Here is a 23339-nt window from a genome sequence, read left to right as displayed (position 1 = left end):
GTTTTTAAACCTCTTCCAACGAAAGAATTTTTCAAATCCTTAACTTCAATATTTGAAGAACAGGAGAGGTCTGATGATGAGAATGTTCCTTTTGGACTAGAATATGGCACCCAAATGTCCCAGAATGCCTAATTTCTGAGGAAAGCAGGATGAGGGACCTGGTGGAAACCTTGCATAATGCAAGTGGTATTGATACTTCGCCTGAAACAGATTTTGGCAGGCCAGAACCAGGGAAACATGCCAGTCCCTCATACCGTCAACTAATGACAAAGGTGGTCGAATATTTAGGATGGGCTAAACCACCAACTCAATTCATCCAGGATGATCTGACCAATATATTGGATCATGGTCCCACTGAAGATCCAATTTTACCCTTCCATGTAGCCTTGCAAAATAGGGTGGCCAAAAATTGGGAGACTCAGGATTCTATTCCTCCGGTGAATAAATCTCTTACTTCAAAATACCGCCCTTCCATTAGCGACCCCGGCTATCTGTCTAAACACCCTACTCCTGAGAGCCAGGTGGTCCAGGCAGCCACAGCTTCAAATAAGGTGGCGTACCCTTCTATCCCTCCGGATAGGGACGACAAGCGTGTGGATGGTTGGGCATGCAAGGTATTTTCAGCTGGGAGTATGGCGTTAAAATCAGCCAACTCCACATGTGCCTTGGCAAAATTTTCTTACACTCTGTGGGAGTGCATTGCAATGGCGACAGAGCACTTACCACAAGGGGATGAAAGGGAAGGATTCCTAGCCATTGTTAAAGATGGAAAGGATGCCATGCAGGAATCTCTTCAGTCTGGATTGGACACTGCAGATAGTGTGAGCAGGACCATGGGCACTAGCACAGTAATGCACAGATTTGCGTGGTTACGGAAGTCGAGTTTTGCACCAGTCGTACAAAACAGTCTTTTGAACATGCCCTTTGATGGGTCTCACCTTTTTGGCAACAAGGCTGACGAGAGCTTTGAGAGGTTGCAGACCTCAAAAGCAGCTGCCATGTCTTTAGGAGCTGCTATTAGGCAACCTCAGCCTTTTCGTGCGTCAGGAGAATCTTGGAGGGGACGATCCTATCGTTACTACTCCTCATATGTAAAGGAGAGAGGAATGGCCAGTCAAAGGGGCCAGAGAAAGGCCACTCGTGGTGGACGAGGAAAACGTGCAAAGCCACCTCCAGCTGCAGCCTCTTTGCCATCAGCGGCCACAGCAACCGCCACAAAACCACTTTGAGGACTTGCATCACAAGACACCTGTGGGAGGCAGGCGGTCACAGCATCTGCAATAATGGGGAGCCATTACTTCAGATGTTTGGTCTCTAGAAATAATAGCCCAAGGTTACTGCCTTCCTTTTCTAACGCAACCTCAAAGCAATCCACCAGGGAGACACCCTTTGAAGTTTTCAGACCCACTCCTACAGCAGGAATTCCTAACCCTGCTGGAGAAAGGTGCTATAGAGCCAGTACCTGTAGCGGAGAGGAACAAGGGATGGTACTCCCCTTACTTTTTGATCCCCAAAAAGGACGGAGGACTGAGACCCATCTTGGACTTAAGAGGCTTGAACAAACTCCTCAGGAAGGACAAGTTGAAAATGTTTACTCTTTCTCAGATCCTTCAGGCCCTGCAACTTCAGGATTGGTTGGTGTCATTTGACCTCCAGGATGCTTATTTTCATTTGCCAATTCATCTCAAGCACAGAAAATACCCGAGGTTCGTAGTTGGCAACTCACACTATCAGTTTCGAGTCCTGCCATTCGGATTGGCCTCCGACCCGAGGGTCTTCACCAAGTTAATGGTAGTGGTGGCAGCGAATCTCAGGAGAGGGGGGATTCACGTCTACCCCTACCTGGACGATTGGTTGATCAGGGCAAGTTCTGCCGAACAAACACTGGATCATCTGAAAGTCACCTGCCACTTCCTCCACAGACTGGGCTTCTCCCTCAATTTCAAGAAGTCACAAATGACACCTTCCCGACAGCTCCAGTACATAGGGGCTGTATTAGATACATCCTTGGAAAGAGCTTGCCTCCCAAGTCGAGGGCTCAAGACATTCTTCAGATGGTTTCCAAATTCCAAAATGCCCAAAATCTCCAGGCCTACGACTTCTTAAGGTTGCTCGGCCTCATGGCATCCTGCATCTTCCTAGTGCCAGAGGCACGCCTGAGGATGAGATCCCTTCAATGGACTCTAAAGACTCAATGGTCCCAGTTCTCAGGTCAAATGACGGATTTTCTTCAGATTCAAAACAAGGTTCGGCAGGATCTTCTGTGGTGGACTTGCACAGAGAATATCCTAAAAGGAGAACAGTTTTGGTAACCATGGCCGGAGATTACAGTAGTGATGGACGCCTCACTCATGGGCTGGGGAGCTCATGCCAACGATCTGACAATCAGCAGTCGTTGGTCTCCATCAGAGTCCAAACTACACATCAACCTTTTAGAGCTGAGAGCAATCAGACTAGCTCTGAAGGCTTTTCTGCCATCTGTCAGAGGAAAAAATGTCCTGATAATAATAGACAACACAGTGGCCATGCATTATCTAAACAAAAGAGGAGGTGTAGGGTCACTACCTCTGTGCAGAGAGGCAATGCGGCTCTGGTATTGGGCAATTCAAGAAGGAATCTCCTTAACGGCAGTTCATCTAGCCGGGGAGGAGAATATGACGGCGGACGCTCTGAGCAGGCAGAGCACGGTATCCCACAAGTGGGAACTGGCTCAGGAAGTCATTCAAGAGATCTTCGCCCTTTGGGGAACCCCTCAAGTAGACCTGTTTGCAACCAGAATCAACCAGAAGTGCGAAATTTCCCCCGAGAGAAACCCTGGGGGACGCGTTTGTGGTAGAGTGGAACTTCCCACTATTATATACGTTTCCTCCGATTCCCGTCATTCCTCAGGTCATCAGGAGATTGAGACGGTTCGGAAACCGCATGATCCGAATTGCCCCGGATTGAGCCAGGAGAACTCTGCAGTGATTAAGACGGCCTCTCTTTTTTTCTGGCCCAGATTTTTTTTAGCCTTCATAGTTGCACAAACAGTAGCTATTGTGAATAGTTGTTGTTTTTTGAATACATGCCCCTGATGAATTTCCCTTTACTGTGTGTGTTGTGGTTGTATGAGGAATGAAACATGTTGGGTTGATTGGGTATGATGCAGTATGAGTTTTTTTTGTGTAATTCAGTTTTGAGTTCAATGCAGGTGAATTTATTTGCCCCTTGTGTGTCCCTTTGAATAGTGATGGTTCCTCTATTCTGGTTGTGGAACCTGATTTCAGGTGGTTCCCCCTACTGTCACCGTTCCCGTGTATTTTTGTTTTGAGTTTTTCCTTGTCAACTTTTCTCATTTCATATTGTATTGTGTTGCTATATATTAATAGCCTTTTGAAGGTTTTTTAACCATTGTGAACTAATCTAATAAAATATATATTTTTGGTAAAAAATTATTTTTGTTTCGAATGTACATTGTGCAATTTGAACATGGTCTGTTGTTTCCCCGCTTTAGGGTGGTGAGTCAATGTCTTCCACCTTCGGTCTGGAATACTGATCTAGCAAGAGGTCGATGCTACACCTGTGTTACTCCACTGTCCACCAAACCCTTTGTATGATATGTGAAGGTTTTCCTTAGTTAGGGGGCAAGTTTGGTGGAGCAGTATAAATACCCTGTCCGCCCTTCCTCCCCAGTGTTAATTTGAACGTGATACCCGGACCTTCTAGACATGTCCATCTGTCCTCCGTTATGTCTTCCTCAGAGAGAGGACCTTCTCTCACAAATGGAGGGCCAGGTTCTCCATCCAGAGGTCAAGATTCTCAACCTTCATGCTTGGTATCTGAAAGGCTGAGATACAAGGATTGGGACCTTCAAGATGACGTCATGGAGGTGTTGCTTTTGGCAACAAAATCTCTATATCGTTGCCGTTGGAAAAAGTTTTGCAACTGGTGCAGAGAAAAGAATGTTGATCCTTTTCTATGTTCCATTCCGGAAGTGTTGTCCTTCAACTTGTCCCTAGCACATTGAGGTCTAAATGTTGGGACCATTAAAGGTTTACTTGCAGCGCTTTCCATTTTCAAGCGCTCTTCAGAAGAATGCTCCTATTTCAAAATTCCTTTACTAGTACAATTCTTAAAAGGACTCACCAATGAGTTTCCTCCTTATCCCTTCCAGGTACCAATTTGGGATCTTAATCTGGTTCTAAAATTCTTATTGTTTGCCGCTTTTGAACCCCTGCACACTTGTCCATTAAGATTACTAACATTGAAAACTGCTTTCTTAGTTGCTTTAACATCTGCAAGGAAGAGTGAGCGAATTGCAGGCACTGTCTTGTGGTCCACCCTATACTGTGTTGCATAGGAACAGAGTGGTATTAAGGATTAAAACCTAATTTTTACCTAGTGTTGTGTCCGATTTTCATTTAAATTTGAAAATTGTTCTACCCGCATTCTACCCTCCAACTCATCCTAGTAAGGAGGAGGTAAGATTGCACAGGTTGGACCCGAGAAGAGCTCTAAGCTTTTACATTTCTAAGCTTTCCAAGCTTAGAGTGGATAATCAACTTTTCATTGGCTACACCGGAAGGAAAGTGGGTCAATCGATGTCAAAACAAACCATATCACGTTGGATTGTGCTTTGCATTTCAGAATGCTACAGATTGATGGGAAAAGACGCACCAGAAGGCTTAAGGGCCCATTCCACCAGAGGCATTGCCTCTTTGACAACCCTTCAAAGAGGTGTTACCATAAAATCCATTTGTGAAGCAGCAACTTAGTCATCTCTGCACACCTTTTCAAAATTCTATAGTCTGGATGCTTCCCAGTCTAAGGAGCTGGCTTTTGGTAAAGCAGTGCTATATTCTGCCATATAATGATATCAAAAATCTACTCCCTCCTCCAGAGAATGTTCTCTACTGCTTTGGGAGTCTATCTAAGACGAGGGATACGTTGGAGGACACAATCCATTCGAAGAACAAGTTACTTACCAACTGATAACGTTCTTTCGATTGGATGTTCCTCCAACATATTCCTCATCGCCCTCCCATCCTACCCCTCTGTAGATTTTCCGGGTTATTGCCACTTCAACTGTTGCAAGGCTAATTCATGACTACCGGCACAATCTACACATTAGAGCAAGAGGGGGAAAAACAGAACTGAGGCCAATGGGCGCCGCACGTGCTACTTGTATACCCGATGACATCTCCCTCGACGGAGGCCTTCGAGGGACCATCGACTCAAGGACATCGATGCACGGCACCCTCTGCTGAGAAAAATTTTCCGAAGAAGCTAAAGCTGGATGGAATACATCTAAGATGAGGAATATGTTGGAGGAACATCCAAACGAAAGAACGTTACCAGTTGGTAAGTAACTTGTTCTTGTACCTTTCATTCCTCTTTGCTCTGCTACAGCATCACACTAGCCGATACTGCGCTGTCTTGCTTTCTCTATCCCACTTGTCTCTCATTTCTCTTTTGCCCTCTAAGGCCTGTAGGCCAATGGGAAGATTTTGCAAGTGAAAGTTGCAGTAATATTGAATGTATTTATGAACTGCTACCTTTCAAATGTCCCATACTCTTTTCTTAAAGAATGTGTATTTCTCGTTTCTTTCCCATCACTGTCGATCTATAAGAGACACCTGCGTTTTGGAAAGTCTTCCAATTGGTCAGTAGACCAGTCCTACCTTCCTTGCTTCTACGCGTGATTGCACAACTGTGCAGTACTCTTATTAAGGCCCACCCAGGCCACCTTCATCAGTTGCTCATTACTAACGAGTTATAGTGGCCTATAGAGAAATTGCAGCAAGTTCCCAACATTAGGTTCCTCTAAGAGACCTTTTGGATGGTGAAGATTTAACCAAATGCCCCTTTTTTCTGGTATGCATCTGACTTTATCCAAACTGTCCTCCACCTACTTGTTATGAAGTTTTCAAGTTTACTGCAAGGCCTGTACCACTGGAACATAACCTTTACTACTCTTGCTTTTCCAAACCCCTCCTTCCCTCCACCACACAAAAAAGCGGTTTCACTTATATTTCATCAAATATTATGTCAGACAATCTCTCATACCTTGTCTATGGCAGCCTGAACTCGCTTTCTTTCTCTATGATCTTGCGTTGGCTTTGAAAGGGAAAAAGAATGTGACTTGGGCTGAATTGTCAAATATTATTAGATCACTGCAGAATACTTTTTTCGAACTTGCGCTGAATACCTACTACAAGTCTCTGGCAAATGCAGGAATATTTCACGTCATTTTGATTATTTTGGAAGCCTGAGGGCACGTTGGCATTGTACATTTCTGAAAACGTTCTGAAGTTATCGATTCTAAACATTAAAGATGTTTTCAAATGTGGCTTTGGATTTATTTTTATTTTTCAGACACATCTTTAAATATAGTTCGGAGACTGCGCAGATCTATCCATGCTATGGTGATGAACGGAGCAGGATTACATTTGCTGATTACACTGTTACATATCCCGAACAGCCAGGAAATTGTTGGTTTGTGGTTTTCAGGTACATTTTTACATATTTCAACTGTCCACTTTAATGTATACATTTTATATGTGTGAGTGTTTTTTTCAAGAATGAATGTTGGGGCCAAAACATTGCAATTTGAAATCCTCCAGCCATCAGTAGGGGTGCAACAGAACAAACTTTCCCACAACCCTGTGCCCATGTTCTTCAAACGTTCTCAAGCGAGATCACCTCTTCTGGACGTAAACATAATTAGCCATCCACGCCATCCCATCATTGCCATATCTAGTTAAAATGTCAATGGGTGCAGGCACAACAAAAAGTGCTGGATAAAAAACTACTTTGAATTAGTCGTAATCACTGAGCATCCCTCTGGGCAACTTGCATTCCATAGTTTTTAGGCTTGGTGTGCCTTTATAGATGGGAACAATTACATTTGAATAAGTATTGGTTCTGTCACAAATGGAAGCAGTCAAGGTCGGTACTGCTTGGACATGTTCCTCCTGCACATAAACACAAGCCATCTCAAACATTTTGCTGCCTTGTTGGGCCTTAAGTATGTGTAGGGTCTCTGGTCAGCCAGATATAGGAGACGGGCACAAAAACATGAATCAAACAGACCTTTATTAGAAAACTTAAATAATGACCTTTGCTAGTTCCTATCGCGAAGGTGAAATCCCAATGCTATAAAACAATGAAAGGGTGCTCGTCGGGATGTCACAACATAAGTAAAGTCCTAAACTGACCCATAACTAACCTAATCTGGAAAGAAAGAATATAGAAAAAATAATTCTAAGCTGATGCTTTTCTCAGAGTTACTCCACACAGGGAACTTTAGTGAAGGCGGGTTTCTGACCCCACCCACTGGCGCATGAAGTCTCTGAAGGCTCTTAAGTAGCGTCTCTTCATGACCAACTTAGAGTCTCTTAAAATTCAAAGGAAAGCATTGTTTCAAATAATCAAAATGTCATAAACAAGTTCGTTCAATAAGGCCTTGGCCAGGTACCTGCTTTTATCTGGGATATTGAAGTTTGTCCTTTGGGTCTTTGAAAAGCAACTGCCAAGAATGCTGATCTCTGATGTTTCCTGGTGATTCTGGGTCTCTGGCCTCAGGTAGGTGGTGGGCTTCTCCCGCCCAACCTCGAGTGAGTGCTTCTTAGAAGAAGGGTATCTTTTGCTCCTGCTGTTCCTTGGTTAAACCTTCACGGGCTACGGTCGTCTACGACCATTGCGGTTTCTCGGTTCAGTTCTCGCTGGTTGTATACTTCTCTCTCTTTGACCTTGGGTATGTCATGGGCTTTTTCAGCCCGGTTGGTGTTGGTGCTTCAGAGGTTATGGGCATCTCTCTCCCCTTCAGCCCCTCTCTTTGCCTCTCACGGGCTATGGGTCATCCTCACCCTTGTGGTTCATTGATCACCTTTTCGCAGGCTACAGGCATCGGCTTCCCTTCTGGTTTTGCATTCGTCCATCATGGCCAAAATGCATCTCTCGCCTCTTCAGTTCCTCGTTTCCCCCCTCTTGGGCTGTGGACTTTTATCACCCCCACCGATTTGTGATTTCCCCACGCCGGCTTTTGGCTCTTCTTGACCTAGCAGATTCTTGACTTGCCCTTTGCGGCCTATGGGCATGTCTTACCCCTGCTGCTCCTTGGTTGGCTCTTCTCAGGCTATGGGCTCTTCTGGCCCCAGTAGTTCTCCGGTTTGCACGTCCTGAGCTTCAGCCTGCATTCACTTCCCTGTGTGGGAATTGGTGGCCTCTGAGTCTCCAGATGCTGTTCTCCTTCCCTGGTGGTGAGGACCGTGCTCCCTGCCTCAATAGCCCTGTGGCGCTTGGTGTCTCTGCATTCATTGTAGCTCCAATGTCCTTCTCCCACCTCGTCTTGAGTTAGACTCCTCCTCTGTGTGGCTCCACTCAGCTGAGCTTTGTCTTGCTTGATGGATGTTCTTCTCATCTTTGGCTCTGTGGCTGATTTTAAGTTCCTCCATGTATTAGAAGAACCAACCGGTTGGGCCAGGTACCGGGGGGGGGGGAAGTGGCACCATATCCAGGTCAGAAACATAGTGTCTCACCTTAAAGGGACCCTGAACATAAGGGTCCTGCTTGGACCCCATATATCCTACAAACATGTCGGACTGTACGGAAAGGGGAGTGGGAATTCCTTGTCTCCACTGTGGGGATCACCCCCAGTGGGATCCCGCTTTCCCTGTCTCCTTGGGAGGATGTTGCATAGCTGGCTCACCTCCCTAGTACCAAAGAAGGTGGCTCCCCCTTGGGGAGGAGAGACGAACTCCCTGGATTCATCACAGGTTGTAGGTATGTCATTGTGGGTGTGGGGTGTTGTGGTTGATTTGTGGGTTGAGTAGTTGGTCAGTGGTGTGTTTGCATTAGTATGCATGAGTATGGAGAGTTTTAGTAGGGTTAGTGGGTGAGAAGGTGTGAGAAGGGGTTAATCCTTATACCAAGGTATAGAGTTGAATCATTGTTGTGCCAGTTTGTTAAATAAACTGAAACCCACTATGCAGTGGCTAACAATGTTAGGTCTTTCTTTCACTGGTAGGCAGATCCACTTGCATCACGTGACCTGGGAATCCTGAGGCAAAACCCGGTACCTCCTGCTGTGTTCCTCTTTGCATTAAAGGTCACGTGTTTCTCTATTGTGCATTTTCCCTTGCAATGGGAGTTCCAACGTTTTTTTGAGATGTTTGAAAAGGCTGATCCACCATATTTCATTTTCAAATATTGTTTTGGTTCAAAACAAATGTCATTGCTGGACATGAGGGTTCTTTTTGGTCTGTAGATGGAGGTGTTGCTGGAATTATGCTCCATGGCTGTGGATTGCGCTCTGAACAATTCAAAGTGTTTGAAATAGATCCCTTTTTTGTCTGTTAGCCAGTGTAGGGATCTTAGTGCTGTGTGATATGTTCTCTCTTATTGAGTCTCAGGAGGATTCTTACTGCTTCATTCTGGATCCGTTGTAGTATTTTTGTGTGGCATTCCAAGGTAGGTACTGTTGGCGTAGTCTATTCTTGACAGGAAAAGAGAGATTATGGTAAGTGTTCTGTGCGGGAAGGTGACAAAGGATAATATCTGCTTGATAGTACATAGGTGGAAGAAGCATGTATTTACTACTGTGCTGACTTGGGTTTCCGGTGTGAAGTCATTGTCCATTACAATTCTGAGAATTGTACCTACTTTGGATGCTTCTGTTCTGGCTCCCATTTTAGTAGGCCATGGTATATTCAGTTGTATAGAGCGAAATTGCTGGGCGTGATCATGATTTTAGTTTTGTCTGGGTTGGGTTTCAGGCTGATGTTTCCCATCCATGTGTTGATTTGTGAGAGGCAGTTGACATGGGTTTGGTGTATGTCCTCACTGGTATTGATTTTGTAAATGATTATCATCTGCATAGTTGTAGCATGTGACTGTGCCCAGATGCGGGTCATCCAGTTGAGAAAGGGTGGCCTGCTAACAAGACCCACCTTTCAGCAAATTCCATTCCAAAAGCAAAGCGTACTATGTGCCCAGCTAAACCAGTCTTCTGACTGACCTGCAGTACCTGCTCTCCAGTTGCAATAAGCAGGGACCATTTTAGAAAGCTGCTGGAGCACAAAGCTCCCGCAGGCACAGGCTGCGTTTAACTTCATTACCTCCAATGATTTCATAATTATGGAAATACCCCAAAATACAGTGAAAAAAACTGAATGAACAGAAAAACTGATTTTGGGCTGTGTGATGCTAGAAATGCATTGGAGGGACAGGGCCTCCCTGTCCTTGTCCTGTAGTCCTTTTTCATTTGTGTTCTGTATTGTTTTCTGCCCAGGAGTCCATGTGGGGCTCCTGGCAGTGCAGCTCTTCCTGTTTTTGGTTTGGTGTACAGACCCATGGGATACCCTTATGGCCCCCATGGGTGGGGGTACAACCCTGTGCCCCTAGTGTATGTTTTCGGGCACCTGTGTGTATGGCCCACAGAGCAGGGTATGGGCTCGTGGCAGCTCCATGCGGAATTTGACAGGTGCTCTGAGTATCCTCAATTTTGGGATACCCAGGCCCTGCCATTGGAATCAGTTGATTCCTGATAGGAAACAAGATGGTCCCTGTGGCCTCTTGCTTTCTATTGCCTGTTACCTTGTTTTCCCAAAGTCTTGGGAAGCCCTGACTATGTCCCTTCCCCCTGACTGGCTGTTGGGTGGAAGTTCCATGTATGTTGTTGTGAAGTCCAGGCCAGACTGGCTGGAGCCTTCCCAGTGACTGTATGTTGTGGGTGGGACCTGGGTGAATGGAGTGTGTGACCAATATGCACTTCTTTTTGTGGATGTCTGGTTTCTGGTATGAAACACAATGACTGAGACAGCCCTGCCCGAAACTGATATGAATGCAGTGTGTAGTGTTGTTGAATGGCTGGGTACTTGTCCCAATACACCTTCCTTTTTGTGAGTGTCTGAGAGGGAGGAGAATGGCCTGAGTGCACTGTATGCCGTATTGGCTGACTGACTGCTAAATGCCCTTCTGAGTGATTGGTTGCTTGAGTGTGACCCAGCAGAATGAACTATTATATCTGGGGGCCTCTCACTGCTAGAAATCATTCAGAAGCTGAAGTTGATACTGACGCTTGATCTCGACAACCGAGCCTGAAGAAGAAGGTTGACCGCTGTCTCCCTTCACCGAAATCTGAAAGCCGCTGTGACGTCGAGACTGATCCAAGAGAGGACCTGGTTAGGCGCCTTCTTCTGTGCTCCGAGGCACCATCGAGCACCGCTAACCTTCACCTAAGCTCCCTGGAAGTCAGACCCTTGACAGGCTGCCGACAGGAGATGGGGACCGCCGAGGAGAACGAAGATAAGCACTGGACATTCCATCAACCGTCATCGACCAGGGTTCGTAGGTTTGCTATAACCACTGGAGGACCGTCGAAACCGTGTTGCGGGGACCACTTGATGCCATGGCATCGACGACCGGAGCCACAACGCTCCTTTGCCTAAGACTTTTGATTAATGGATGCGCTCATCCGCACTGCCGCCCGCCTTATCCCGCCAGAGAAGGCCAGGCAGTCGACGCGCCGAGGAACATCCACCGGTGGGTTTCCCGCCACCCAAAGACCGTAGAGACGCCGGACAACTCGACGCCCTTGCTGGGCTACAGTTCTTCACAAACTCTTTGCGGTCCTGATCTATCGACATCGAGGTGCCCCACACGCCTCTTCCTTGCAGGACGTCTTTGCTCTGTCGTCGACGAGCACCGCTGGGATCGAAGCTGCCGCCTCAATGCCGAGTTCACTTTCTTCGAGGGATCTCAACGATCCGTGGCTCCTGCTTTGAAGGGAGCCGCTCAAGAAGGATCTGTCGACGACTCGTCGTCGAACTCTGCTATTCCAGGTACATTGGGGTGGTAGAAACATTCTAGAAGGAAATAAGACTTATTGAACAATATATGTACTGGGCTTGTAGTGTATCTTTATTTTACAGGTTGCCCAGGTGGGAGGGATCTGCACACAGAACTGTGTCTAGTGGTAGGGGCCAGTATTCTGCCAATTGTTCTAACCAACCGCTTTCCCTCCTATGTGTATTGTTGGTTACCTTTATTAAGTGATTTGTGTGACATTTAACCAGAGTACAGTTGATGCACTTTAATGAAATCTGATAATAATTGTGGTACCACTTAGAACTGTATATATTTGCCATTGTAGATTAACTGAGCACAAAGTGAGTTATTGTTATTGTGTATATAACCTTGAACCTTAATTATATAAAGACTGTGTTTTTACTACTACAGTGTGTGGACATTCCTTTGTGGGGGCTTGGGGACTACACTGTACTTAACAACCAGCCTACATCACCTCATGAGAAGCTAGGTCTAGATTACTTGACTACGTTACCAATAATAGAGAATCTTGGCTGGGGTCCTCTGTGCCTCTCTTCTGCCATATCGAGATCAGGAGTACATACACCCCCCCTCCAGTCTTTACCGGCTGGACAAAACAAAAACAAAACAAAAACAAAATCCCTTAATGTCGAACAAGGGGAGCGAGAGTTGCAGGGGTGTCCCCTGCTCCCCTTCTTCAACATTATGGGTTCAGGGGCTGCAGGGGACAATGCAGGGGTGTAAAAGGGTGGTGGGTAGAGGGGATAGGGGTATTTGAAATTTTCATTAGATGAATATTACAACTTTGTTTTTTTTTTCACTGCTGGAAAATCCATGGCGATTCTTTTAACATATATCCATGATTATAGATCCATCAACCCGGTGACAGGATACACTATACAATTCTATATTGATTTTAGTTCAGTGGCTTATAGAAACATAATTATTAAAACCATGTCCAATTGGTATCATCCTAGTGTCGTTCCTGATCCTATGGGATCAGAAAAACAATGAGAGGCCATGTGGATTCCAGGCAGCCTAGCTGTCTACTTTACGGTTCATGAGACAAAAGGCAGGATGCCTGCCTCTGTTGACTCCCTCGGAGGACAGGTGACTGCTCTAGCTTCAAAGAGCCTCTTCCATATCAACAGTTGCCCCACAATAGTGGCTGCATCCTAGATAGCCTTTGAAGCTGCAGGCTTGGGAGGGAGGCCGTAAGGGCATTCAGAAACCACAGAGGGGCTTGAGAAACGATTCCTCCATCATGCTTTTCTTTCTGCTTCTCTTTCCTTTTAACAAGGCACTCTGGGAATGACAGTAAGAGGCTAAAGCCACTCGTCTGAGGGACAGGAATTGGACCCCTCAAAGCAGACTTGGTTTCCTCCAATGACCTGTGGCCTTTTATATTTAAAAGAGGGGTGCTCAACCCTTTCTTTGATTCACTTTTGAACCTTCAAGGACATCATGCAGAATTCATTGGTACCCTGTTGGGAGAGCAGTCCGTTCCAAAGCCCTCTGCCAGAGGTGAAGACAGGTGTTCCAAGGCAGAGGCAATGTCTGCTCCCTGCCCATCCGCAGGGCACATTGCGGGCAACCTTTCTGAGAGTTAAGGCCTACCACACTGCTTGAAACCTCCCTAGCCTGGGAACTTGGAGACTAAAAGGGGCTCAACTTGTCCTGGAGCCCCCCTGCAGATCCCTTCAATAGGCTCTCAGAACTCAATTGTCTTAGTTCTCAGGAAAGATGTCGAACCTACTTCAGGTTCAGAGCAGAGTTGCACAGGATCTCCTGTGGTGGGCCTGCGAGGACAACATTCTGAAGGGAGAACCTTTTTTGGCAACCATGGCCGGAGATAACAGTAGTGACGGACGCCTCACTCACGGGGTGGTGAGCCCACACCAACCATCTGATACTCAACGGTCGTTGGTCTCGAGCGGAGTCCAAACTAAATATCAATCTTTTGGAGCGGAGGTCAATCAGGCTAGCGCTGAAGGCCTTCCTGCCCTCTGTGCGGGGGAAGAATGCCCTGATAATGACGGACAACACAGTGGCCATGTAATACCTCAACAAAAGAGGAGGTGTAGGCTCACTACCACTGTGCAGAGAGGCAATGCAGCTCTGGTACTGGGCAATTCAGGAAGGAATCTCCCTATCAGCAGTTCACCTAGCCGGGGAGGAGAACATGGCGGTGAATGCTCTGAGCAGGCAGAGCACAGTCTCCCATGAGTGGGAACTAGCTCTGGAAATCCTTCTGGCAATCTTCACCCTTTCAGGAACCCCTCAAGTGGATCTGTTTGTGACCAGTGTGCGAACTGTACTGCTCCAGGGAATTTTCTCCAAGAGGAGCTCTAGGAGATGGGTTTGTAGTGGACTGGGACTTTCCACTCCTGTATGCGTTTCCTCCAGTCCCCATCATTCCTCACATGATCAGGAGGTTGAGAAAGTTCGGGAAACACATGATCCTAATTGCCCCGGATTGGGCCAGGAGGATGTGGTACCGGAACCTTCTGGACATGTCCATCTGCCCTCCAATACGTCTTCCACAAAGAGATGACCTTCTCTCGCGAGAGGAGGGTCGGGTTCTCCATCCAGAGGCCAAGACACTCAGCCTTCACGCATGGTTTCTGAGAGGCTGAGGCTGAGATACAAGGATTGGGACCTCTCGGATGACGTAATGGAGATTTTGCTTTCGACCAGAAGGCCAGCAACAAAGTCTTTGTACCGTTGACGTTGGAATAAATTCTGCAGCTGGTGCAAAGACAAGAATGTAGACCCTGTTCTGTGCGAAACACCGGTTGTTTAACCTTTCTTTTATCCATAGCCAATCTGGGGCTCCAGATTGGTACTATTAAAGGCTATTTGGGGGTTGTGTCCATCTTTAAGCACTCGTCCAAGGAATGTTCATATTTCAAAATTGTACTGGTGACACAATTTCTAAAGGGGCTCACCAATGTGTTCCCCCCATCCATCTTCTTTCCAGGTTCTGACTTGGGACCTTAATCTGGTATCAAAATGTCTTATGTGTGCACCTTTTGAGCCTTTACTCGCATGTCCGTTGAGGTTGTTAACCTTTAAAACCCTTCCCTTGGTAGCTCTAACCTCAGCCCGTAGAGTGAGTGAGTTGCAGGCACTTTTGTCCTAGCCACCCTTAACTACCTTCCGTTAGGAAAGGGTTGGTCTGAGGGTTAAACCTTCATTTTTACCCAAAATAATTTCTGATTTTCACATAGGGCAGAAAATTGCTTAACTTTCTTCCTATGCCCCAGCTCATCCTGTCAAGGAGGAGGAGAGATTACACAGGTAGAGCCTTGAGCTTTTATATATCTAGGCTGACAAAACTTTTCATTGATGATCATCTTTTCATTTGTTATACAGGCCACAAACTGGGTCAGGCTGTTATGAAACAAACCTGATCAGGTGGCTCCTTCTGGCTATTTCGAAATGTTACATACTGGCAGGCAAGGATCCTCCTCAAGGGTTAAGGGCCCATTCCACCAGGGACATGGCTGCCTCTACAGCCCTGCAAAGGGGTGTACCGATAAAAAGTATCTGTGAGGCAGCAATGTGGTCTACAGTTCACACGTTCACAAAACATTACTGCCTGGAGTCTTCCCTCGGTCAGGATGGGAGCTTTGGAAAAGCAGTACTGCATTGGGTTCATGCAAACCTTTATGAAACTGAAATTCTTACTCCCTCCACCAAATCTAATACTGCTTTGGGAGTCTATCAAAGATGAGGAATACGTAGGAGGACACAATCCATTCGAAGAACAAGTTACTTACCCCTGGTAATGTTCTTTCTACTGGGTGTTCCTCCCACGTATTCTCATCACCCTCCCAACCTACCCCACAGTAGAATTTCCCATGCTATTAAAGCTTTCGCTCAATCAAGGCAAGACACCAGGCTGTCCAGATGAACTTGTTGCATTCTAACCGACTCCAGGTCTCCTGCATAGTCCCCCCCACAACTTCATCCTCTCGCCAATCCTTTTTAACCTTTACATGGAGATTTTAGGTACTTTTTGGCCCCTATCCTTAATAATCCCAGCATAGCAATCCACCAATAAGCGGACGATACATGAGAATCAGTAACACCCAGGATATCATTTGCTGCTGCAATTACCTAGCCATCATCCAATCCTGGATATCGATTGCCTACCTCACACAAACCCCATCCAAAACTAAACAGCAACTTGTCAAACAATGGCTCAATGGTATGCGCCTGGAAGGATTTGATCCACAACTCTTGGACTAAGCAAAATCCTTTGTCTTCACCGTTGACAGCATTCCGTCCTTCCAGGAGCACATAGCAAAGAAGGCCAAATAGCCTGTTTCCTAATCAACATCCTTTGTAAAATCAAGCCCTTCATCCTGGCACAGGACTTCCAGACCGTAGTGCAGACCCTTGTGGTCTTGCAAATCGATGGGGGAAATGCCCTTCTGACAGGGCACACAGCTGCTCACTTTGTTCCCCTAAAAGCAATCCACCATGCTGCAGAACGTCTTATTACGGGTTTATGGAAATTTGACTGAATCATCCCCATCCTATACAAACTACATTGGCTTCCTCTCCAGGCCAGAATACTGTTCAAGACTGAATGTGTCATGTACAAAGCTGTCACGGTTAGCACACCAGCGTACCTGGTGGCTAAGATCCACCTATCTTGTGGCACACGCTCCTCATGCAGCAAACTGCCCAACCAGCTTGAATCACAACTCGTCCGCAAAGAGAGGACGCAAACAATCCTTTGCAATGGCTTGTTTTTCTCCTGCAGATTCCTCATCAGATAGATATCACTGATAGTTTTTTGACAGTGGGCGTAGTGTACCTCGACTCGGCCGTCGAATCCTCTTGACTCGATGCAGCGGTCGTCGACTCCAGACGTGGCGTTGATCATCGTACATATACTGTCACTACTCACTGTACCTCAGTTCCTTTTTTTTCGCATGCTCAGCAGAGAATTTTTTTTTTAAACTGAATTTTTGGCTTGTTTGATGTGATTATGTCAAAATGTCTGATCCCAAGGTGTCGAGCTTCAAACGATGCAAGGACTGTAGTTTTAAAATGTCCACTACAGGCCCACACAGTTTCTGCGTGTGGTGCCTCTGTGTCGGTCACACCATTGAGGACTGCGGTTCTTGCATGAAAATGAACCCAAGGTAACTGTGGTAAAAGCCTGTGAAACTTGCGAAAGGTCAGCCACTGTCTAAATCTGCGGCCCCCTCACCTGCCCTGTTATCGGAGCTCGACACAGAGCGGTCATCCCTGGAAAAGGAGGATAGGCACTGTAAAAAAAAAAAAAAAAAAGAAGCGCCCTCATTCGCGCATCCGTTCATCACCCTCCTCCTCCCATAAAAAGAAGCAGTGTCGTTGACGCAGGCACAATTCCTGTTCTTCTACAGAATGTGGTAAGTCGCCTTAAAGGCCTACATCTAGAGCCAAGTGGGAGACCTTTAAAGAGCAGATGCTAGACATGTTTAAAAAAGTGGCTCTGGATACGGGTGGCACCTCAAAGCAGCAAGCTCCATCGACTCTAGTGGATCAAGTCCAGTGGTACCCAGGGACCCTGGCCCCAAGGAAGCCGTGTCGGTGTCAGTTGTTGCCAAGATGACAAAGCCGTTATTGGTGCCATCAGGCATGGGTCCTTTGACGTTGGTGTCAATGCCCGAATGCACGTACGCACCCCGTTCCCAAACTGATTTTTTTGACGCATTGGCAACAATTTTCCACGACGATGATGGCCTCGAGTACATGTATTGAGGCTCTGGAGGCAAAACATCAGGCTGAATTAATCGGGGCTTCAGGATGCAAGTGGCCTGGACACTTCTGATGTGGAGACTCAACAAGCCCACAATTATGGTCATGCAAGTTCCAAATGCCGGTCCACAATTGACAGGGTAGTGGATACCATAGGTTGGAGATTCACAAGCAGAACTCTGTCAGGATATCATCTGACTGACATTCTGGATGAGAGGCCACCGCCAGAAAGGCCCATGCCCTTCAACATAGTCATTGCTGATCCCCATCAGAGCCTTGTGGCAGAGAGCTTTGTGAAGCCATCATGCAGCAAGACAGACAACATATTCAAAGCTAAAAAAAATTGTTTATTAACTCAAATATCAGGATGGTTGAAGGCCTAACTTGCCCTTTGCCAGGTGGGATTTCAATACCTGAACGAAACTAAGGAAAGTCTGAGTCAGAAAGTTCAACTTAAAAGTCTGCCTGTGTCCAAATCCTAACCTTGCCCTCGCAACTAAAGCTAAACAGTGTGTAGGGATGTCAACAGTAAAGAAAATGGTGATCAACACAAAGTTCTGAGCTTCCTCCAGCTCCTAGCTCCCTTTTCAGTTCCCCTTCCCCAAGTTCAACAAAGTTCAAAACAGTTCCACAAATCCTTGGGGCTCCCTTCCCCAAGTTTAAGGAACCATAGTTACACACATCCTTGGGGGCCCCTTCCCCAAGTTCAAGGCAACACAGTTACAAAGAAAGAGGTCCTGAGGCTTCCGTCCTCAAGACAACATTGCAGTTCATCAAGTCTCAGGGTTCCCTTCCCTTGACACTCCTCCTTGATTGAGTTAACAGTTCACTTAAATTACTTCTTTTTGATTTAAATCAGCAATGTCTTTGGTTTTCACAATGGAGGACTCCCTGGTCTAGGTGCAGTTTTCAGACCACACCGTCAACCAATCACAGGTTGTGCAACCAGGAACCCCAGGCTCTTCAGCCCACAAAGGTTCTTCTGTACTTCCCCTGTGTACAGATTCACACTCTCTTGGCTTCTCCTGGTCGGCCTCTTGGCTTTGCCACAATGTGTCACATATCCTTTGCCGGTCTTTGGCCTTGCCGTACTATATTTATGCATCAAGTTCGTGGTGGTTTAATTTCTCCCTCACCTTTCTGTCATGCTCTTTCACAAACTTCCACGCTCGCTCTCTGATTTCATATGTTGCTGTCAAATGAGCACTTTCACATTTATCTTTCATCAGATCATAGCTTTGTCCATAAAGTTTTCATTCAGTTTGGTATTCAATATCAGTAAATATTTGCTTTGCTGATTCATTTTCATTCAAACCGTGCCTTCGGGTTTATTTAAATTTGTACATTTAATTTTCTTCATTCGCATTCGTCTCATTTCAATGCAGCCACCAGGCGCTCCGCGGGTTTTGAGTGACGTCGCCTTTCACTCACCGGTCCTTGGTGTTCCTTTTAGGCAGTTGCATCCCTCCACTTCTGCTCCACCTGCTGTTTTGTTTGTACCTGCAAGCCCTGCTTGCACTTCAAATGCTTCTCTGTGCTCTTCGGCAGCTCTGCTTCCTTTCTGCAGACAATGGCAGCGACTTTGTTGCTATTCCTTTACCCACAGCTCCCTCTGCTACCTTCCGACCTCGGAGGCTCACACACCTGTGGAATTCTAACTGCCCAACTTGCCTTGGGCTCCGCAGGTCTTCGGGATTGTCTGATGATGTCCTCTCTTACTTGCAGGGCCCACCACTACTGCCTCCTCTCAAACAGGATCCCCTGCTGGTCTATCCCACAGAGGCCTCCCTCTTGGTCCCTCTACTGCTCTTTTCCTCTCTTCATATACACTCGCAACCCCTTGACAGGTTGCAGGTATGGGTTCTAAATTGGACTTGCCTGACTGTAATTAGAGGGACATGCCTCACCTTCACAGTACTCTGCAGGCATCTTCCTCGTCCCAGTACTAGAGTGATGAAATGAGTTGGTGCTGCAAGCAATCTGGTTGGCCCTGAAAGGGGAACGCGCCCTGATCATTACAGACAATACAGTGGGCATGCACTACCAGAACAAGCAGTGGGATATGCACTCCCTCCGTCTTTGCAGAGAGGCGATGCAGCTGTGGTTTTGGTTTTTGGAGAATCAGAACTCTGTCTCGGCAGTACATTTGGCAGGGACGGACAACTGATTGGCAGATGCTCTGACCAGGTAGAGCATGGTCTCACATCAGTGGGCAGTGTGCCAGGAAGTCCTAGAGGAGATCTTCGCTCAGTGTGGTATCCTGACAGTGGATCTATTTGTTACCGAGTCCAACAGGAAGTGCAAACAGTTTTGCTCTAGAGAATTCCTGATGAGAGGCTCACTGGGGGATGCATTCCTTGTGTAGTGGGACTTTGACCTTCACTATGCCTTCCCTCTGATTCCCGTCCTTCCATGGTTTCTCAGGAGGTTGAGGACTTTTCAAGAGACCCTGAGCTTGATCACCACAGGCTGGGCGAGGAGAACCTGGTACTCGGACCTCCTGGACTTGGCCATCTGCCCACCTCTCTGTTTGCCTCGATGGCTGGATCACCTTTCTCAGTCGGAAGGTTGGGTACTGCACCCAAATCTTGAGTCCCTCAATCTACATGCAGAAACCATTCAAGTCCATGTCCACAACTGCTCTTCATTGGGTCACAATGAAAGCCACTTTTTGGTGGCTATCACCTCAGCTTGAAGGATCATCAAACTACAGGCCCTATGCTTAGAAGAACCATACCTCATCTTCCAGAGAGGAAAGGTGGTGCTGAGAAAGCACCCTACGTTCTTGCCGAAGGTAGTTTCAGACATTTTTCATTAATGAAGACCTCTTATTGCTTTTTTTTTTATCAAGCCCCTCGTCAGAAGCAGAAACGACCATGAACAATGTGGATATGGCAAGGTCCTTGACATTTTACCTCCAGAGAACAAAGGACATTCGGAAGGACTTGAGATTATTTGTGAGCTTTGGAGGCACTGCCATGTGTAAAAAGGCCTCAAAGGCAGTGTTTAGGTGGTCAGTCATGGTAATTATCGACAAATCAAAAACATACATCCTTCACAAGGACTGCATGCACACCTTTAAGAGCTAAATCTTCCTCGATTGCTTTCCAAAGGCATGTGCTCATTACTGATATTTGCAAGGTGGCCACTTGGGCCACCCCACACTCATTCTGCCGACACTTTTCCACAGATCACAGTTCAAGGATCAATGCAGTTGTTGGGCAGACGGTGTTCAAACTTATTTGCGCTACAGGTGGGTGGCCTTCACCCTTTCGATGACCAACATTCTTATCAGGTTACATTTAGAGTGAACACTCATGTTATGTTAAAGGTTTTTTATACTGCACACTATCAACACCTCCATGGTCCCTTGGCGCTCTGGCGGATCTATAAAGCAAGAGCTTAAGGTGTGGGGGGTAAGTTAGTAGGACTGAGTGGGGAAAAAAGAGCAAGAGCGCTGTGATATGCTGTTGGCAGCTTCAGTTCGGTTTACACCGTTTGCTGAGCGTAGGTCGGTAGCTGTCATGTGCTGTTGTGCGAGGCTATGGGCCTCATTCCGAGTATGGCGGTAAGGGATAGCGGCCACCGCTAACGAGAGCGGTGGCGGTAATCCCTTACCGCCATACTCCGAGTTCCCTTTGCGCCATGGAGGTTTTAACACCTGCTTTTAGCAGGTGTTAAAAACCTTGGCGCTAAGGGACCCTGATGTTAATTACGCCACCGTAATTTACGGTGGCGTAATTAACGCCTTCCCCACTCCCATTATGCCCTATGGGGCAAGAATGGGAATGGGGAAGGGTAAATGGGGATTGGGGAATTACCGCCCCGCCAACCTTGGAATGGGGCGGTAATTCCGCCATCCACCAAGGCGCTGCCGGTCCGGGTACGGCGTCAACCAAGGCGTTAATAGCGCCATTGGTTAGCGCCGTACTCGGAATGAGGCCCAATGTGTGGTAAAGTGAAGTGCGTAGGGTTTGTCGTACATTGTGATGTGCTACAATTCCCACTCCTATTTTCGGTGCAGAGGTGTGGATTGTTAACATGGCTATTTAGTGATGATACCTTTTCCACCACCCGTCTTCAAACTAATGGATGTCCACATCACTTTACCCCCTGGCACATCCCCGTGTGCAGCAACCTTCACCTCCAGAGGCCTCCAGAGGAGGGGGGCACCTCTTCCCTGTGCCCTTGAGCTCCCTGTGCCCCATGGTCCATCTGTTCGGTTGCCACTCTATCGCCTTTAATTCTAATGCGCTGTATCTGTGGTTCAATTAGGTCGGTCCCATCTCTCGCCTTTGTTTCCGGTAGGGCCTTCTATGGGAATGGGTGTACCTGGGTCTCCCTCCCATTAGGAGGGACTGACATGCTGGTTCAAGTCCTACCTCACCAACCGCCAGCAGTTTCTTCAGATGGACTCCTCTATATCACCAATGCTACCCATCATCTGTGGAGTCCAGCAGGGTTCCATCCTCTCCCCAGTAATCTTCAATCTATACACGGAGCAGCTGGGAGCCCTCCTAGCCACACACAGCATCCACATCCACCAATACGCCAACGACACATAGCTATACCTCAAGATCGACTCCATCAAGGGCATCCACAGGCACAAAACCTTCCTCTCGCTGTTCCACTCTTGGATGTCCAGTGCATACTTAAAGCTCAAGACTGAATTATTGCTCCTCATCAACAACACGAACACCCAGATATATAGACACGCGGGAAAGTGCGCAGGGTGTTTGACTCACTGTTACATTTCAGAGACCTCTTTGGTCTTTTATTCGCCACTGGGGTCACCACAAGGGCTTTTCCAACACTCTGCAGAAATTTGCCAACCTCTCAATGGCAGTCAGTGCTCTAGGAACTGTATCAGCCAGTCCCAAGATGGGCGCCACGCAAAGCATACATAGTACGCATTGGAAGGAGGGCCTTGGCACTTAGCAAACAAATACGGAGAACAATGCTGGCCCTTCGCGTTGTAACTTTGCTACTTTGTATACGCTTGTTTCTTAAACGCTTGCACCTACTAGCGCTTTGCTTACCGCCAACTCCTGCTGCAGTCTTCCTCGTGGCACTCCTCGCTCTGGGTCTATCCTTCTTTTTCTTCCACTCCCCTCTGAAATTCATGCTTGGATCCTTTGTACAGCTCCAATCTTGGGGAACCACTGCCTTCATAACATCCAGACAGCATTAAAACACTGCTTCCTGATTCTCGTTCACTTGCCTTGGCATTTCCACTACATCACCTGCATCTATCATTGCCATTCTGGATTTTCAGCTACACCAGCATCCTGATAAAGGTTTTTACCCCTTCAGGGGTTTTTTCTTCTTGGGGGACCGGCCTATCTGGTGGCTGGTTCACCCTGTTTTCACCTTAGGGAGTCCTGGCAGCCAGAGAGGACCGTCCTTACTTGCATGACACCAAGAGTAAGAATGCCGGCAATCCACAGGTGAGCACTAAACCTAAAATTCACTTTCACCACTATTTTCCTTGCTCTCCCAGGTGACCTGCTTCTGCTGTGTGTGTGCCGGGGTGAAACCACACCCACTGCCTCATAAAGACCCGGGACCCGGCCAGCAAGGTTGAAGCCTGCGGAAAGGACGTGGGGTGTTTGGCTCACCGTGGAGTGTTCGGCAAACGAAGGGGTGGGTGGGCGTAACTATAAGACTTTAGAGAAGGAGAAAACTGTCTGCAGAGCATTCTTATCAGGTGACGCGCTGGCTGGGCATATGTCTCTTGTTACTCCACAAGACCCGGTTTTGGACATTAGGTGGCA

The 23339-nt window shown here is 47.0% G+C and overlaps 1 protein-coding gene across 2 annotated transcripts in view; it reads left to right on the top strand.

Moving 5' to 3' along the window:
* The window catches only part of ADGB (androglobin), a 2161023-nt gene that overhangs the window by 1436099 nt on the left and 701585 nt on the right, over positions 1–23339 (top strand). For both annotated transcript variants that reach the window (XM_069606692.1, XM_069606693.1), the window contains one exon: positions 6355–6489. In XM_069606692.1, coding sequence (XP_069462793.1) covers positions 6355–6489 — 135 coding nt within the window. The remainder of the gene's footprint in view (positions 1–6354; positions 6490–23339) is intronic.

This window comes from Ambystoma mexicanum, chromosome 4p (genome assembly GCF_040938575.1).
Source record: "Ambystoma mexicanum isolate Mex_15411 chromosome 4p, UKY_AmexF1_1, whole genome shotgun sequence".
NCBI classification, from domain to species: domain Eukaryota; kingdom Metazoa; phylum Chordata; class Amphibia; order Caudata; family Ambystomatidae; genus Ambystoma; species Ambystoma mexicanum.
This window is presented reverse-complemented; position numbering and strand designations above follow the sequence as displayed.